Source organism: Rattus norvegicus, chromosome 2 (genome assembly GCF_021556685.1).
Source record: "Rattus norvegicus strain SHRSP/BbbUtx chromosome 2, alternate assembly SHRSP_T2T, whole genome shotgun sequence".
NCBI classification, from domain to species: domain Eukaryota; kingdom Metazoa; phylum Chordata; class Mammalia; order Rodentia; family Muridae; genus Rattus; species Rattus norvegicus.
Window position 1 is genome coordinate 112,914,413 of NC_141535.1, and position 19,402 is coordinate 112,933,814.

General features: G+C 41.4%; 1 protein-coding gene across 7 annotated transcripts in view; it reads left to right on the forward strand.

Annotated features, from left to right (window-relative positions):
* Nucleotides 1-3,284, forward strand: part of Tnik (TRAF2 and NCK interacting kinase) — a 398,674-nt gene extending 395,390 nt beyond the window's left edge. For all 7 annotated transcript variants that reach the window (XM_087618702.1, XM_087618687.1, NM_001439593.1 and 4 more), the window contains 1 exon segment: nucleotides 592-3,284. In XM_087618702.1, the coding sequence (XP_087474828.1) occupies nucleotides 592-675 (84 nt within the window). In that variant the 3' untranslated portion in view covers nucleotides 676-3,284.
* Nucleotides 3,285-19,402: the final 16,118 nt, after the last annotated feature.

Sequence of the window (19,402 nt, forward strand, 5' to 3'; positions counted from 1 at the left end):
TTCTGCACACTTCTCCCAGGCCTTTGATAAAATGATTGAACTGCCTCAGACCTAATGGACTGTGCTTCTGCTTAGTAATGTCATTGCCTCCTTTGGCCTGGGACCTGCCAGCGTTAGCAGAGAGCCTAAGTGTTAACCTGTAGAACACCAAACCGAATAGGCATTCACCACCTTAGCCTGTTCAACCACAGCCACTCTGATTTCCTTGCTTCCAAGCTCAAAAATAGAACACTGAAGTTGCACAACTGTCAGTAGGCTGCCAAATTCGCACATGACTTTGGGAATTTAAAGGGATTCTCTTCCATCTGCCTCTATATCAATGACAAGGGAGAGAAAGATAGTCCCTGTACCTTTTTAGAAATCGTCATTGTCCCAGGCCAGAAGCCCAGCAATAAATAATGTTAGAGAATCTAGATAGGACAAGAAGGTTTCCATACACTGCTCAAAGTCACTGTGAACACTGGCCATTGACACTTAGCTGACACATAGTGAGAATAGGACTTGTGAGAGAAAATGGCTGGACAGGTGAAGAAGAGAAGGGGGAAAGAGAAACCCATGAAGTTGAACTAACTTGTTTTTAATTTCAAACAGGTATTTTTTGCATCCGTGCGATCTGGAGGAAGTAGCCAAGTGTTTTTCATGACCCTCAACAGAAATTCCATGATGAACTGGTAACAGAAGAGCACTTGGCACTTATCTTCATGGCGTTATTTCTAATGTAAACGAGCATAACTCATGTGGACGTGTGCCAGTCTAGAGGCAGAATCAGAAGGCCTGGTTGAACATACCACTCTCTCCGTTTCCTCTCCCTCCATCTCTCCCAATATAGTCCTTCTTTCTTTCCGTGCGTGTTGCAGCCCGGTTGAGGAGAGAAAGAGGTGGCGGGAATGGCTGGGCGAGCGATCCCGAGGATGCTGCATTGTCTGTGGACAGAGATGGACCTTGTGCCCTTCGGCGTTAGGGATAGAGACAAATATCGTGTGCTCTTATGACTAAGCTGTGTTTATGCTGGCTTTTCAGTTCTTTTTGGTTTGGATTTTTTTTAACTTTTTTTTTCTTTACCACCTTACTTTGTAAGAATGGGGGGAAATGCATACTGGGAACTTAGTCTTTTTAAAATTCTGTCTGCCTGCTAGCTTTAACTATATGGTATGTTGTAAAATTTCCAACTCCCAGTAGTGAGAAACAGCGCAATAAATGGAACTTATCTCCCTGCACTAGGCCACAACCGCATAGTGGGGTAATTTAAGAATTCTCTTGCCTTCACTAACCCAAGAGGTTGTTTTTATTTTGTTTTGTTTTGTTTTGTCTTTTTTTTTAAATTGCTACTGGCTAATGAATTTTTGAAAGAGAAGCAAAATAGCTGGTTTTCTCCTCTCTGGGGAAATAGATTTTAAATGGCTAAACTATTAGCCTTAATCTAATAAAATCAACTACCACTCTTGTGAGTCTGTCAGGCCATATTTTGATATGGCCCTTTCTAGAATGGAGGGTGTTGAATGGGACAGAGATGCCATTGAGTTGAATGGGCTTGTGATTGGGGAGGGACGCTGGGATGCAACTGTCCCTCAATTATTATGCAACAGATCAGGGCAAAAGATGGGATGACAGGTGGGTCGCCCAGAAGGAGCTTCTGAGAAATGAGCTAATATGTCTATGTAAATAACACACATGTTCTTTCTTCAAGGCACAAAGCCTTCATGTTAAGAGGTCCCTTTATTTGGGCTTTGTTAGGACTGCGACTGACTGAAATCTTACCCAGAGCTGAGGGTTACATGACAACCATGCTCTGGAAACCCGCCCAAGGGTGCCACTTTTTTCAACATAAAAACTGTGATGGAAAAGAACTACTAATAAATGTTTCTGAGCTGCCTGTGTTCTTACTGGGTCAAGGGACTAGACTTGCAAGCCTGCCATAGACACAGCAGGCACCAACAAGTCAGATTTTAGGGAACCTGAAGGCAAGGCTTTGACAAAATTCTAAGATTCCAATCATGTTATGTTCCTCCAAACTTCCCAACATACTGTTAACAACATCTGTGCAGAGATGTGTATGTATTTAGTTCAGGTTGACTTGTGTCCTTATAGAAACCCTTACTCGAATGATTTGAACCTTTATGTGACTGACTGGGATTTTCCCCAAAGCTCCAAGCATGGCCGCCTATGGTATCCAGGTGTTGCAAAATGGTATCTGTGCTGTGCTTCCTGTTTTAACCTACCTCGTTTTGTTTGTTTTTGTTTCTCTGTTCATCACAGCAGTGTTATCTCCAGGAGACATATAGAGAGCTCACCCGGCAATCTCAGCTGTCTTGAACATTTTCAAAACAGTAGTTGACCAAATTCTTCTTTAAAAAATTGGAGGGAGAAAATAAAATCTCCAATGACAAGAAACTAATGCGAGCTATTTTGAAAGAATGCAATTACTGTAAATGGATCAAAAAAGAAAGACAAAAACCGTGCCTCTCCTGATCTTTGCCTAAACAAATGAGCAGCTGATGTTCTATTAATGAGAACGAAACACATGTTAGGAAAACGGTACCTTTTTAATCTGGTGGTTGGCCAAAGGGGATGAGAAAGAGAACTATTCTGAGTTCTGGACTAGGTGAATCTGTAATCCCCAAAGGTGATTGTTATTTGTAGTTATCTGAAGCAGGTAACACACAGAAATACAGTGAGGGTGGTCTTCAAGTGATCACCAGGATGTGTCCATCATGGCCCCTCTAGCTCTCAAAGGCAATGAAATCCTCCCGTTCTCATTTTTACTGCTGGGGTTATGCTGCCGAACAACACTGTCCTTACGAATTCCACAGGACAAATTCAGCAATAGCTCTGGGTTGAATTTAGCGACTACAATAATTGGATGCCGATGCGGACAAAAATAATATGGATTTGGGTCTTGTCTCCAAATGTGGTTGCCACCAGCTCTTTATATCACTGCTGTGATGTTTTCAACCTGAGGCTTCTTTAAATTACGTTGCAAACTGATCTTTTGTCTTTATGTTTCGTGCCACTTTGTTCTTACTTCTAAGCGTACATCTGAAACACACAGCTTTAAATGATTTTTTTATTGTGGGACTTTGGGTACAGTTAAGAAATAAAAGGGAATCATTGTGTTTAAACATAAGGTAGTTTGTGAATGTATTTTTTAAAATCTAGATTCATTGGAACAAGAAAACCATAAGAAAACATATTAATGCCGTCTTGTTTACAGTATGGACAGTGGCATAACATTACATGAGCTTTTTCTGGTGCCAACAAAATAAAACACAGACGTTAAACATCAAGCCATGCCTTTTATATTTTTTTGTACAAATATTTTGCACTGAGCATACAGCAAACCAAATTTAAAAGGGCCCCAGTAATCTCTGCTCCTTAAAGTACATTTATAGAATCCCTTGAAGCAGTTATCCTCAAAAGTAAATGTCCTGGCCTTTATGACAGGTCTCAACCCTGATGTTATGAGACTTTGGTTATGCAAAACGTATCGGAGTGGTGTCCTAATGATTCTTCATGCAGATCCCAAATTTGGGGTTGGTTTTCTTTCCCTTGTTTGTTTCTGGCGGGTGTGATCTATTTATCTACTATAATCTAAAATGTCTTCTGTTTTGATCTTTCCCTTTAAAAGTTGTTTTTTTTTTTCTAGAAATTAGCCAGGTTTCTGTTTTTTCTACAAGGAGGAATAGCTCTCACCTCCAACCCCCAAGTATGCTTTAGTAGACCTGTCTATTCTCAATGCACCGAGATTGCTGACTACACAGCAAACCCACTGAGCATGCCCATGCTACAGCTTTGGTCTGGGACCTAGAAAGAGACCATTGTGTGTGAGTGCTGGCTAGGCTGTTGTAGCTTAGATTCCTGTCTCCAGTGAATGATACAGATGGACTGTGAATCGTCCCCACACTGATTTCCATTCAGATCATACATTGCCATCTCACACCATACAAACAACAACTTGTATTAAGTACCACATGGAAGCTGGTAGCTTTAGTTAGATGGAGCTCAGTGTTTTTCTTGGGGAATATTAAACTTCAAGAACTAGACTTTGTTATTATTGCTGTGTTTATTCAATAGAAAACATTGATGTCAGGGCAAAATCTCCTGCGACCACTTGGATGGGGTTCCATGTCTCTAACACTACCCATTACCATTATTTTGGGGAATACACACCGAATAGACCTTGCATCGAGTACACATTTTTTTAAAGTCATTGTAATTCCTGGTTGTCACTACATACTTCTAACAGTTTTCTGTCTGCTCTTGTGGTGCACTGATGACTGGGTGTCTGGTCCCCCTTGTGTGTTAGAGTAGAAAAGAGGTGTGTGATACTCAGGCCTGAGCCATTAGGGTTTCGTCCATGGACAGAGAAGGGTCAAAGTCTGACTTCACAGTCCATAAAGTTCTCTTTAAAAACTGTTTTCCTTGCTGCTGTGTGTACAAGTTCCTGTCACTGTATTCCTAAGCCATGCCAGCGTTCTGTGTGTGTTGTCTTGGAAAGTCTGCATGAACAGATCCACTGCCTTTGTGCTGACTGCTCTGCAGTATACGGTGTGCTGCGTCATTTTTGTGAAAGAAGTTACAGGGCTTGATGAAACTTGATCTTAGTGCATTGCAGGAAAGCATGAGAGTTTCTACCAGGTTCTACATACTCCAGCGTCTCTCTGGTGTTATGTTCTGACCATCCATCCCCACAGTTGTAAATGATTGATTACCTTTTAGTTCATTCCTGAACATTTAAACTCAACTTATCAAAGAACACATCTGAACCATGTCACAAGTCAAGAACTTGCTTTCCCTGAGACAACATAATTATAACACAAAATTTAGCCTCTAAAGTCTACTTTTTTTTTTAACCTGATGGAGTTTTACATAAAGGTCATCGGTATTTGGTCTTGCTCACAACAGCAGTAATAGGTACTCTAAAATGAGCTGTCCTTCCATGAGTCTCACACAGTGTGACTATAAAATGATCTCTTTTCCAGAGCCAAACAATCAGTAGAAGTGCTTCCCCATTAGTAGTTCCCCAGGTGACAACACATAACTTTGGAGAACTATTCTCTAGTGTTTCTTTTTATTTCCATACTGTATCATTGTTCCTGAAATTTCTCCATGGAAAGTTGTAAGATTCAACAATTTGCACAGCATTAAACAGTCTGAGATTGGGACCTGTGCTATCAACTTTGCTCCACCTACATATGTCAGTCCATGAAGGCCCACCATACAGACCAACAAAGATCTCCCCAAAACTTTTTAAGCAAAAACTCCCCGGATAAGGCTTGTACTGTTTATAAGTCAGATCAAGATCCCACTGAACATTTGGCTGAAATCTAGGAAATACAGTTGAAAATAAATAAATAAATAAATAAATAAATAAATAAATAAATAAATAAATACCCTGAGTGTTTCTCCACACTTCTGACTGTGTATAATCAAGTTTGCACTCACGCGCTCACTCTGCATGAGTTTGGTTTTGATGATTTATTTCATATAGATAGCAACTTGCTTTGCAGAGTCAAGGGCTCGTGAAGGCTGATAGGAAGGCATGTATTCATCCCCAGCAGCGGGCTACCATCAGTCCTTACACCTATCCATAACCCAGTTGCCCCTCCATGTATCCCTTCACCCAGCTTACAGCACAGCACTGCCTACTGCAGTTTGTTTAAGGAACCTGAGACATTTCCCTAAGACAGAATTTCACATGTCCCATGGCAGCAGTAAGGGGATGGACAAAGGTCTAAATGCATTTTTTTTTCTAAATTATTTTTAAACCGCATTTTTTAAAGGGACTTTCTCTTTTGACATTTTAGCTATCGTGTACTACTAATGTATCTGTAAGAGGTGGCAAATCTGTAAGACTAGAAAGGAAAGGTGTTCTTTTGCTATGTATATGATTGCTTACAGTTTTTAAGCCTCTAGTTTTCAAAAGGTTTTTGAATGGTCAAAAATCTGGCAAACTGGATGTAGTTGTACCCGTGGATCTTCCGGTATGACATTTTATTTTTAAGTAGGCTTTTCCTTCACTCATACCACAGTTCTTCAAGTACTTTCTACAGATGTTCACACTGCAGTTGGGAAGACTTTGGTCACCTCTAAGCAAAAGAGTACCTAGGCCCATAACCTGAGTATGCCGTGCTCTGTCATTACAGGGGGAATATAATATGTGTGAGGAACCATTAACACGAACAGAGGCATGATAATTCCTCATTGTCGTTTCCAGGTCACAAGCCCTCCTTCCTCTTCCTAATGCCCACTTCTTTGAAGCTCTTTCATCCAGTGAGAAAGTTCCTGGGTCCCCTTCAGTCACTCTTTCATGCTGTTCATGTATTTAGCCTTTGGCCCCTGCCATTTCCAGCACTGAGTGCTTGATGACTTTAATACTCATTTACCACAACTACAAATACCCTGGCTCCCCCCCCTCACCTGGTGAAGCTTATTATCAATGACAATAGAAGTTCCTAAAGGCAGAGTGAGAATTTCTTCCCATTGGCTCATGGTATGTCTTATACATCCTTTCCAAACAAAGGCCATTGCTTCACCTTTTATATCTCTATCTCTTTTGCATTATCAGTGTCTCCCATTCTACTGGAGGATTTCACCCATGTCCTGTGTTACAACCCTCCCATTGGCCTTAATACCCCATTTCATGTCCATCTATTGGTCTGCTTCCCTTCAAAGAAAAACTACCCTAGAGGAACTGTGTCTACTTACTAACTACATTTCTGTCTTTCCTTGGTCTTTAGAAACATTTAAACTTGATCTTTCATCCCCAGAATGGTGGCTTCACTAAGGACATTAGTGACTGCCTCCCTGCCCAGTGTAGCAACCCCTTTGGTTGCATGCTGCTAATCTTCAATCTTTGACACAGTGAAGAACTGCTTCTTGAAATAGTTCCTGTGCCTTGGATTTCCCTGATTGCTGGCATGTGCTAGTAGTTGGTGCTGGGTATCCCTTTTTAGGTGATCTCTTCAATGTTGAGTCTCAGAAACCACCTACACAATGGCATAAGACACATCTTCATCTCCAACCCAGCTTCCTTCCTGTATGCTGGACTCATAGGCCTAATTCCCTAATACACATCTTCATTTGGGTATGTGTTCTGTTCCTCCCCCCAAAAACAAAACAAAACAAAACTGATTTATGGCCTTCTCCAGATTGGCAAAATGTCAGCTCTACTTTTCCACACCATGTCATTGTCACACCCTAATTTTACTCTTTCAAATACTATGTTTTAGAAATGTGGCCTTTCGTAGATTCGGGGTATATCCATGATCTGATCTGGGCCCCGGCTATTTTCTACCTGCCATAATGCTTTTAGAATCAAGCCAAAAAGTGCCACCCTTCTTCTAAGCTCTACAATGTCCTCCTAGTTAGCTCAGAATAACATAGTCACATGGCCAATGAAGTCTGCCCGGCCTTTTCATCTTCCCCATCTACCATACCCCTTTCTCTGACCTGATTTTCTCTGTTCACTTGAATCTAGCCATGTAATCCGTGCTTCACCCAGAGTACCCTCACAACATGCTCCTTCCTGATAGGCTATTCAAAAACTTCACCTATCACCTACCTGCACGGCTTGTTCCTTCCCTTTCTTGAGATCTTGTTGACAAATCTTTTCCCCTCAGAGAGCTATATTATAGAAAACCACTACCTATATCTTCTTTCTGCTTTATCACCATTCATAGCCCTTCTCACCAGCTACTTTGCTCCTGGGTCTGTCTTTGAAGTGCTTTAAAGAGTACCTAGCAGACTGTAGCTACTCCATAAATGTCTATTGAACGAATGCTTGAATGGAGATAAATAAGAACAATTTTGAAACCAAAAATGGCATAAATTATGTGGTTAATTTTAGTTTCTATACCAAAATTAAAAAAGCTACCTTCAGAGACCATAAAATCATAAAAACACGGCTTTGTTTTTATATAGAAACAGAAAACCCTAAGGATTTTTCAGTCCTTTCAGGGAAGACACCTGACTTTGACCCTGGCTATCCTTTCTTGCTTCATGAATCATCTTCACAAACTAGGTGGCAGGATTAGAAGAGAAGCTATTACATATACCACTGGAAAAAGTAGCATTTCAAAACTCTTAGACAAACACAAATAATGGCCCCCTCTAACCTATTATCAGTGCAAAACAATGATGGAGATTTGGGGGTATGGGAAGAGGGCTCTTAATTTTGTTTTATGAAATAAATGTTAAATCACATCAACAGTCAGAGACCTTCTGCCAAATATAGTTTCAAAAAATGCCTGATGACATTTGGATCTTAACAGTCCTTCAAGTGACAAGAGTTGTGAGGCCTCCCTGAGCCTTTTACATCTGTATATATTCAACGTCATTGAATGTTGTTGCATGAAGTTTCCTTGTAGGATATTGACACATGCCTTCTGATGGATTTATTGTCTCAACCAAGTCTTGTAAAGGGCACATCTTGTAGTTCCATTTGTTCACTCATGTATTTATCTCCTTCCTTAATAAAAAGAAATATTTTAAAAAAGAAGGCAGTCAATGATGTAACTGAAGCAGCCTAGCAATGAAAAAACTGTTCCTCCCAATCTGTGTCTTCTCACAAAGATGCTGAGACAAAGAACGACTCATTATAAATAGCCAGGGTCAAGGTCTTCATCTTTCCAGGACCAAACCATGTAGACTTGCAGATATCTTAAGTCCTTTATAAGAGAACGGTTACAGAGATAGATGGAGAATGTAAAACAGAAGCATCCAAACTGTGACAATAATCCAGAACAATCTAGAAACCAGAAATTTCAGTTGTTAAAATCCAATAAATATTTTTAAAATATATTTGCAATAGATTTTTCATAAAGTATCTTGCTATTTGCTGTCTCTAAAGATGTATCACACCAGCCTCACAGCATGCTTTCCTTGGTTACAAATACCTCTGACCATGTATTGTGACAATAACAACTTGAAACACTCCTGATTTCCTCCCCAAAAATAACTATTTTGTTCCAAGTTAACTTACCAACTGAAGTCATAAAGACAGGGTCAGTGAAGCTGTGGCTTCACCAGAGACTATATAATCTCATGTTTCCTCTTTTTCTTAACCAACTTAAGAAAGGAGGTAATCAGAGCTAGAGATCATTGCTGCAGCAGAAAGAAACAGTACTCACTCAGAGTTGGAATTATCAAATTATCAAGGTTAGCACGGATGGAGTCAAAATGGCCCAATGGGCTAACGCTCACATTCAGAGCTGACAATCATCACATTAGTATTCAGACATGGTTGAGACAAATGTTGATAAGAGATGGCTGCCCATTTCATTAAATGTTCCCATTTGGCCCATTTAATGTTGGCAGCTTGGAGGCTTGGATGATTTTGGCATTTCATTGGCTAGTGAAATCCAGAACATGGGAGCACTGCTCAAGAGGATTCACAAATGAACAGACTTATGTTAGGACAGAAATACACTGCCCTTCCCAAAAATTGGGGTAATAAAACCCAACATCATCCTCCTACAATAGAACCTAGTGGTACCTACCCAGAATCAACAACCAAGACTGGCTTCACAAGGTAAGTGGTAGTATGTAGGATGGAATTTTTGCTACTCTGCCTTAAGCTCTAGCCAAACAATGCTATCAGCCCTGCCCAGAGAATATTGGATCTGTGGATGAAAAACATAAACACACATATTGCTCAATTTTAATCCTCCTTATTGCAGACTCAATTGCTGGTCTTTTCTATCCTTCCTCAATTAGCATGCCCTTTCCAATACTCTTAGCTCAGCACCGAAATCTGCCCTCAGCTTTAGTTGCTACCCCAGGCCCAGTTGAAGAAGTGGCCAATGACCACTCCACCCTAGATCTCGCATGGCTGGTGGCCTTTTCTCCCTCCAAAGTATGGAACTCTTCCTTCCTCCTCTGCATCTCCTCACCTCTTCCTGTGGGAAGTCCTACCTCTTTCCTTCCACCAAACAATTGGCCCTGGCATCGTCACTGATAGATCAAGAACCAACTGGGGAACAGGACCTTAGCATCAGAAGCACCTCCTACAGTAGTGACCTTATATGGCATTCCCAAAACCTCTATACCAACTGCCAGTGCCATCGAAAGATGGACATGCTGTGAGATAGAAGTCACCACAAAACTCACCATATTCCAGGTGCCTTGTCAGATAAACACTGATGCTCAATCTTTTAAAGTATGATGAGTGTCATATATGCCAGAGAACTGAAAAGCAACAAAAAGTTCTCAAAATACTTTCAAACGAAGCTCCATTTTACAAGCAATTTGGGTATGCATGACATAACTACAATGCCTGGTGGACACATGATGCAAATGAACCCCTTCCTGCAACTCCTGGCCTGGCAGAGGCCCTTAAGGCTTCCATTTAGATCTTGGTTGTATTTTATGACAATGTTCATATGTAGGGAATATGCTAATGATCATTGGTTTAGTTCATTCTCATAAAGCTATCTTAATCATATTCACATGTAAGTGGACTCAAAACAATAACATTTTAACTTTTGGCCTGTTCTTATGCCATCTGGAGGCCACGGCTACCCATTCTATGTATGTGAGTGTAAGCAGGGTACCTATTTTTTTATGCAGCTAGCACCACACTGGACGCTGAGATAGAAGCTGCTGCTGAAGAAATTAGCCCTACCTACCTCTGTTCCCCCTCTCAAAAAGCCCCAGTCACTTAGGTAGCTGAGATGAGTAAGACAAGGGACAGAAAACATGTGTTCTCAGATGATAACAGAAGGATAGTCTAATTTTTGACAGAGAAATGCAAAAACTTCTATGGAACCCAAGAGAAGTGTATTTTCCTGGAGAGACACAAATACCTATTTGCCCAAGATAAAGCACTAGCAACAGATCAAAGAATGATTCCACCAAAGTCTCATTTAGGGCACAGGGAGTTTATTGAAGTTACAGGAGTCTGGATGATTCACAGGTACTTGCATCAGCAAAAACAAACAAACAAAACAAAAAACAAACAAACAAAAAGCCCACCACACCCCCAAGAGGTCAGTGCAGTTTGGTAGGTTACAGAGTTTTTCTACATAGCAATTGTTACTAGTTATGTAGCTGCAGGGGAGTCATTATAAAAGTTATAAGATTCAGGAACTTCCTACGCCTTATAAGTTTCACGTATTTCCTGAGTCTTAACAAGCTCCCTACAAGAGAGAATTTTCAATATGGAATAGATTGTTATATAACAAAGATTATGGAAGCTTTGAAGAAATGACCTTCCCCAGCCTATTAAAACAGAAAATAAGAAGGAAGTCTCTTAACTAGTGAGAACAGTTGAAGCCAAGGCCCAGAGAAATGGAAAACACGTGGATACAAAAAATGGTAATTATTTCAACATGACAAAGTGTTGGTAGAGCAGAAAAACAATCATCTGGTCATGTGAATGCATATCATGTCTTCTGGGGCCCATGCTTACCTTTCCACTGGTGACAAGGGTTCCAGAAGAGAGGTAGCCCACTTCCTGGCCTCTAGTAAAAGAAGAACATCTCTTAGGACTGTTGCTGACTCCCATGTGTTGGTGGAATGTGTTCTCAAGCCCATACCCCATGAGTAGATTCTTTCAGATGCTTCTTGCAACACTAAGCACCCAGGGAGCTCCAGCTTTGCAGGATGGAACTGCCCTGTTGTTCTACTGGCTCAAATGCTCCTGGTGAAAAGACTCAGTTGCCTATTACTAAGGCAACATTTTGACCATCCGACACCATGTAAGCAGCAATCAAGTATACTGGTGCCATCAACCTAGACAATGCATGACAACCTCAAAGAAACATGACATTAGGACATGTGCTCTTTCTTCTTCCACTTTGCACAATCCCTTGACTGGCCAGAAGGTACAGAGACCAAACGCCTTGGAGTCAGATAGACAAATTAGTTGGTAAAGCATTTGCTGTGCAAACATAAAGATCCGAGTTTTATCTCCAGAGATCACGTGAAAACAATGCAAAACAAGACAAACAAAATAAAAACAAACAAAAACCAAAAACAGGCATTGTGCTTGTTTGAAATCCTAGCATTAGGAAAGTGGGAAGAGGAATATCTCTGGGGCTCACTGGCAAACAGCCTAGCCCAGTTGATAAACTACAAGTCAGGGGAAAACCTGTGTGAAAAATACTAAAGTGGATGGCACCCAAGAAATGACACTCAACATTGACTTCTGGCCTATATATGCACACATATACCTGAGCACATTTATGTACACACACACACACACACACACACACAGAGAGAGAGAGAGAGAGAGAGAGAGAGAGAGAGAGAGAGAGAGAGAGAGATCGAGCTCACTACTTCCTCATCTTAACTACAATTTTTTCCTATATAAGGCTTTGAAAAGAAAGGGTTTGGGGGGGTGATAATTGCTCACTTTACATTCTCATCCGCACAGCTCACCTTTAGTTAAAACCCCTGAGTGAGCCTATAGCTGGAAACACACCCTCCTGCTCCCTAAAGCGCTGACACTCATTAGAGACCTGGGCCCCCTACTTGGAGACTCTACGCTAGGGCACTCAGCTAGAAGATTCTGCCAAGGCATGGGACTCATGGTTTTGTAGTTCAATCATTCCAGTTTTAACTTGAAGTTAATTCAGTAATACCTTTTAATATGTGGAAAGTGTTCTTTTAAAGACACAGTTAATGGTTGTCATTTTTGAACGCTTATGTTCTGCATTTACCTTTAGATGTTTTTAACCCTTACTGCTGTTGGTTTATATTTCATCTGTTTCTATTTTTAGTGTATCCTTATGTGCCCTTTTTTATACATTTTCCCTTAGTGTCTTAGAACCTTGTTACCATTTTATGTTTCTAAATGTTTGGATTATATTTCTCAAGCATTTCAATTTTTCTCTCCGGTTTTTATTTGAATTTGTAGTTTATCCTCTGTCCTCTATTTTCTCATAAATAGGAATGAGAGCCTGAGAGACCTTGCCCAGGTCTGGCTAAGGGCTCTGAGTAAGAAGCCATCTCTACTGTCACCATCATAGCACAGGGGGGTGGAGGGGAGAGCACCCCATTCTATGAAACAAGAGAACCTCCACAAGAGCTCACCAAAGATCAGTCTGTCAGAATCAGTGTTACCAGTGTCAGCGACAGCTCCCAGGGCAGCTTGTTCCTTGGCCTTTGTCTAAGAAGGAATGTGAAAATAAAACAAAAAAGAGGAGCATGGAGAGAGGGACCCATGGAGAGACAGACAGAAGGACAGACTTATGAAGTCAGGACAGTGGGAACTAGTGAGGAGCTGGCCTCGAGGAATCACCTTCTGCTTGCCTGTTTCCTGTTCCTGACACATGGGTCAGACCATCCTGCCTACCTCTTGGTAAGGTCTGTGTGAACTTGCTCAGCAGTGGTTCTTACAATGTGCAATAAGTTACAGGAGAAAGGTTGGAGGAGTAACTACAGAAAAGGATTATTATTAAATTATACTATATATCTATGTATCTAAAAAGAAATCTGTGTGTTCATATGTGTGTGAGTTAAAATTTTGTGAGTACATGTGTGTGTATGTGTGTGTAAGTGTATGTGTGTGAGGATAGATGAATTGTGTGTGCATATGACTGTGTATGTATGTATGTGTGTATATATTACTATCTGTGCTGTTCTAAGTTACTAAGAGCAAATGTTTCCCTGTCCTCATTCACACACTTTTAAAAGCACCAAGTCACAGCCAGGCAGGGGTGGAGCATGCCTTTGATCCCAGTATTTGAGAGGCAGAAGCAAGTGGATCTCTGTGAGTTTGAGGCTAGCTTGATCTACATAGTAAGTTCTAGGACCGTCAGAACTACATACTCTGTCTCGGGAAAAACAAAAACAAAAGCAAACAAAACAACAAACAAAACCCGCCAACTCCCTCTGTTTGGCGCACTCTCCATCTGGTGTTTTGGAGTTTATGTTCCTGCTACATTTCATAGGAGTCTCTTTCACCTTTCAAGCTTTAGGAGGTTTTGTTTGTTTTTCCTTTTTTTTTTAAAATGTAACTTTACTTCATTAAAAGGTGTGTTTTTTAAACAAGGCCGAGACCTCAGATTCAGTTTTCCTTTGTCAATTCAGGCGCTTTCGCTGCAAACCCAGTTTCTCCCAGCTCGGCTTCTTCCCTCTGCCATCCGTGGCAGCAGTAATCTTCCGGAAAGCTCACGGTGGGGCGGACTGCTGCCGAGATGCTGCTCTCTTCCCTTCTCAATAGACCTTTGAAATATCAGTCTTCCGGGCTCTCACGTTATCTCTGGTAGAGCTGACGCAGCTCAGCATGCTAAAGGATTAAAATGCTAAGCAGGCTCTCATTTGACAGGAAATCTGAAAAGCTGGTGATGAGTCCGGTTGTTGAGTCTATGATAAGGACAGGAGGGTTAAAAGGGCACTCTTGCTGGGGTTATCATCACCAGAGATGAGCCAGGACAAGAATCTCTTACTCAGGACACTAACCCCAGGGGGGCACTTGAGACTCTCTGTGCTTTTGAGAATGGGGCATCAGCAGAGACCCAACCTTACCCTTGCATCTCCTCACAGCATAAAACGTCCTGGGAACTTAGTGTCTAACCTCTACTGAGTGAGCTGAGTAGCTCAAGTGGCCCTATGGCTACAACAAGAGAGGAATGTAGGCCTGGTGGCAGAGCACCCAGGGCCTACATCCCTTCCACTTTACCTGACTCTGCCTAGACACCCAGCTCTCCACACAGCAAAACATGAGCAATTTGTCCCCATCAGTGGCAAGGCAAAGACAACAGCCTTGGTGTGTTGGATGGATCCTTGCAGATGGCTCACAGGGAAAGAAGTTTTTGCCCTGCTTTCATTACAGGAAGAATCTCCTAAGGAGAGTTTTAAAAGACAGAAAGAAGGGAGGGGGAAGACAGTGTAGTCACAGGCTAGACTGTAGTTTGTGGAGAGGATAGCTCATACTATTCCAATCTGATGCAACCTGAACATCCCATAGTACTGTTCTAAGGACCACAAAGCTGCATCATTGGCTGCAGTGACCTTAAACTCTGATTCAAGCTTGCTTTGGATCTCTGAAGACCCAAAATGGTGCCTTCCCACCCCAAACACCTCATAGTGTTTTGACCAAATGCACTCACCCTGCTCCAAGGCAGGAGGTGACTTCAAGTTGGGGGAAAAAAAGGGGAACATGCCCTTTGGGCTTCTCCCACTAATCTTATCCCTGACTCTCAGGGTATCTGAAGAGGTGCATTCAGTGTTTGCACAAGCATTTACGGCTTTCTGGGAGGACAGGGCTAATGAAGTTGGTCGTTTTTTTAGAGATCCATGAGACAAAGGAGCCCTTGGGTCAACAACTTGTCCACACGGGGTTGCACCATCTGCTTGTTTCCGTACATTCCTGGAACTCCTATCTCATAAACAGCTGACATTCGACTCCTCTGGCCCTGACAGGGCTCCTTTTACCAGTGACCTGTTGATCAATAACACCGAGCAGCATTGTTTGTTAACCCTCAGCAAGGACCTCATGATCTTCGCTCCCATTTTTTATGTCCACCTCATCAGCTTCCCTCAGCAGCCTGCAAATGAGCTGCAAATGCTTTTCGAGGCAATGGCAGAAAATAGCTCAAAGAGTATCTGAAAATGATTAACCCAAGGACATTAAAGAGACACAAACTCATAAGAGAAAGATGCCTTGCAGAGTATTGTGTCCATTTAGGTACATTCAATTGGAAAAGGTGGTTAGGAACAGAGCATTTTAATTGACTTCATTTAAACCTGGATGATTCAAGGATTATAAACAAAAATTTTCTGTGTGCAGCACTAGCATTCAATTTAGATTAAATTGCCTGGTGATTAATTAATTTAGGACGGTGCTCACCGAGAAATTGCCATCAATACACATCTGTCGAACCAATTTGCCACAGATTGTCACACCTCTGGGGTATGAACAGTACAAATCCAGAGGACACCCCTTCTGTAAGTGGCCTCTTGCTCTTCCAATTAAAAATTCCATGATGGCCAAATATAAACTGCAGATGGAAAAACAGAACACAGCTTCTCTAGAAAGCTAGCTCAGAGGTCCCCAGGGATCCACACTAGCTGTTGGAGAGGGTATTTTGTTGAGAAGAAGGAGTTCCTGAAACTGAAATCATAGAAATGTTAAAAACCAATACCAGTGAATGATCACAGTGTGTTCGGATCACAGTGCGTTCCGCTTTGTTCTGAGCACCACATCCAGACTAAGTTATTTTGTTCCACAAAAATCCCATGAAGCTGATGTTCTTCCCATCTCGCAGGGGACTTGTCTTACAAATGGTATCTAAAGAAATGATACAAGACTTGCCCATGCTCAAGGATACAACCCTGGCAGACAAAGGACAAAGCTAGGTCTCTTCTCCCCCGGCGTAGTGCTCCAAAGTCTCGTGAGCATAAATTCTCTTTCATAGATGCCTTGGGTTCTAAAGAAACATTCTAGAAGGGCTAACTTCCCTTCCTTCCAAAGCCTTAGCACATTCAGGGGGAACCAGGGGATCATCTGACATGGCAGGGGTAGTGAGACATCTGGTTCTCTCTTTTTTTTTTTTTTTTTTTTTTGGTTCTTTTTTTCGGAGCCGGGGACCGAACCCAGGGCCTTGCGCTACCTAAAGCGCTCTACCACTGAGCTAAATCCCCAACCCCTGGTTCTCCCTTGTGCTGCATCTTGGACATGTGGAAGCCTGAAGTATTGGGCAAAGGTGTCCAGCAAGGTACTTGAGCATGCATGGAGGAACTGTGGACTGTTTGTCTGTAGAGTTCTGTGCCATACTGAAGAAAACAGATTGAAAGAGGTGGGTAGATGGGAACAACAATAACCAAACTGAAAGCACAAAGGTGACTTTAGAGATGTTTGTGCCCAGGTGGAGGCCAGGACATCTGTAGCTCATCACGGGATTTACAAATCTTCCCCAAGGAGCATGGCCTTATATGTTTGCATTTAACTTGATGGTCAAACAAAACACATATTTTTGAAAGTAAAAGAATAAAGAAAGGGAAAGTAGGAATGGCTCTGGCAATGGTGCACACCGTTGGTAACTTTCATCTTGCACCTATAGTTCCAGTTCCAGTGTGGGAAGGTTTGAATGTCCCTATCCTAATAACTGACTCCTCCTTACCTAATGATACAGGCCTGGGGTGTGAAGTCCTACAGGTCCGACGGCCAACAGAAACCTAGGAGAATGAATGTTTGATACATTGACATAATGCAATTGTATTCAACTGTAAAGAAAAATAAAATTATAAAAAAATTTCAGGAAATGGATGGCTCTAGAAAGCATACTAAGTAGGTAACCCAAACTCAGAAAGCCAAAAATATATTCTCTCTTAAGTGTAGATCTTAATTTGTTATGTATACAACTATGTGGTGTGTGTGAAGTGGAAAATTTTGGTTTCTTTAGAGACTCAGTTGTGCTATGTGATATTTCTCTGTAAACTCTCTCTTGAGAGGATGTTTTGCTGAAGCAGACATGTGGGAGGATGTTTTGCTAAGAACAGACAGGTGGTGCTTTTCTGGAGGCAGCCTGGAAAATGGCACGTGATGTTTTGGTAGAGAGGATGCTTGAGAGAATACATGATGTTTAGAAAGGATATAAATATAGTCCAATGGACAGTGGACAATGCTGGATGGTATCGGTACACCTTGCCATTCTTTGTTGGTCATTGTTTGTCATGACTTCATAGAGAGAAATGCACCAAAGAACTTGAGAAGTTCCAGTGGCTTCTTGCTGCTTCCACAGACTCCAACCAATTGGCAAAGCCTTTCAGTTTCTTCTGGATCATCCTGCTGTTGCTGATTCGTGAATGGTGTTTGCAAGTGGATGGAGCTGCAGCTGCATTTGTGTGAACTGAACTAGTCATATCCTGACAATGTATCTTGGAGTTGCCTCAAAGAACTGTTTCTAAATAGGCCCACATCGTCCTTTGCTCTGTTAATCCTTTCTTTCTACTACCTCTGGTGCGTAGTGGGCTAGAATGGGAAGGTAAAGAATTTAAGAACCTTTATTAAAAGTAGGTTTTAAAAAATCTAAGCCTGTGTGTGTGTGTGTGTGTGTGAGAGAGAGAGAGAGAGAGAGAGAGAGAGAGAGAGAGAGAGAGAACATAGATAAAGCCTCAGAAACTGTAAAGAAGACCAAGACGAGGAAACATATAGCTGACAAATAAAAATGACACAAAAGAAACCATGGGACACAAAAGAAAAGGAGAAATGGGGAGTGAAGTTACAAGAAGGGATTGGGAAGCAAGGGTTTTGAAGAGATGAAGGGAAGGAAAATCTACTAAAACAATTTGAAATGTTCTAATGATACTGCCTAATATCACATGCTAAATCTTAATATATATATATATTAAAGAGTATAGATTTTATGTTAACTATTCTTGCCTCATTTTTAAATAAAATACCAACAACACCTAGTACTACTCATATGATAATTTCTGTTTAGCTGAAATAGATGGAGGTTAATAAGCTGTAAAATTGAATGTATTATGTCCTTTTCAACATAGTTGCATGTGCAGGGGACGTATTGCTTGGAGCAGTTGTAGAATGTGCAGTACCATTCTTTATGTGTGTGCTTCCTTACTAAGTTATGGCTCAAGCATTTCAACACAAGAAAAGCAGGATTCTAATCATTCTGAGCCCCAGTTTTCCTGTTATCATCCATGGGTAGGAATGAAGGCTAAGCAGTTTGTATGTGACAGACTTTGATGACAGTGACAATGTGTTTGAACAAAATAACTCAAGAGACAAAAGATTTATTTATTTTTCCCATAATTACAGCAGTTTTGGTCTGTTATCGGAGAAGGGGGCATGATGGAGTGCCTCATACCAGGACAACTACAACCAGGGGCTACTTTCTCCTTTCCCTTTTATTCCTTTTGGGTCTCCAGTTTGCAGATGGTGTCAGTTAATTCAAGTCTTTCTCCATGGTTTCTCTTCTTTGAAAATGGCCTTAAGACTAACCATGAGTCTTATAATCTCCTGGGTTTCTGTGGAGATTGGATGAAGTCCTGAGTTTGACATGGGTGCAGCCATACATAGGACCCAGATGTCTGACCCATGGAAGTGATAAAGCCTTCTCTGTGTGAGGCTCAGAAGGATGGAAAAGTCTTACTTTGAGTATTCATCAATGACTGACCAGTGTGTACACAAACTATTATCACAGCTTCCTCATCCAGGATGTTTACAACCTGAGACTGTCCCTCTGCAGAGACCTCTTACTGAGCCTAAATAACCCTGTTCCTTTGCCCAATACCAAAAACTCCCCTCTTTGCCCAGCTGTACACCCTAAGCCTCCTTGTTCAGCCGCATATAATAACCTTCATCCTGCATTCAAATGTATAAATAAATGAAGCCCTGAGTAAAGGGGCTGGTATTTGACTCCAGAAACTCCAAGTCAAGGTTTATCAGCACAAAGGAGCTATATTTGCCCCAGAGGAAGAAAGGGCAGAAAGTAAG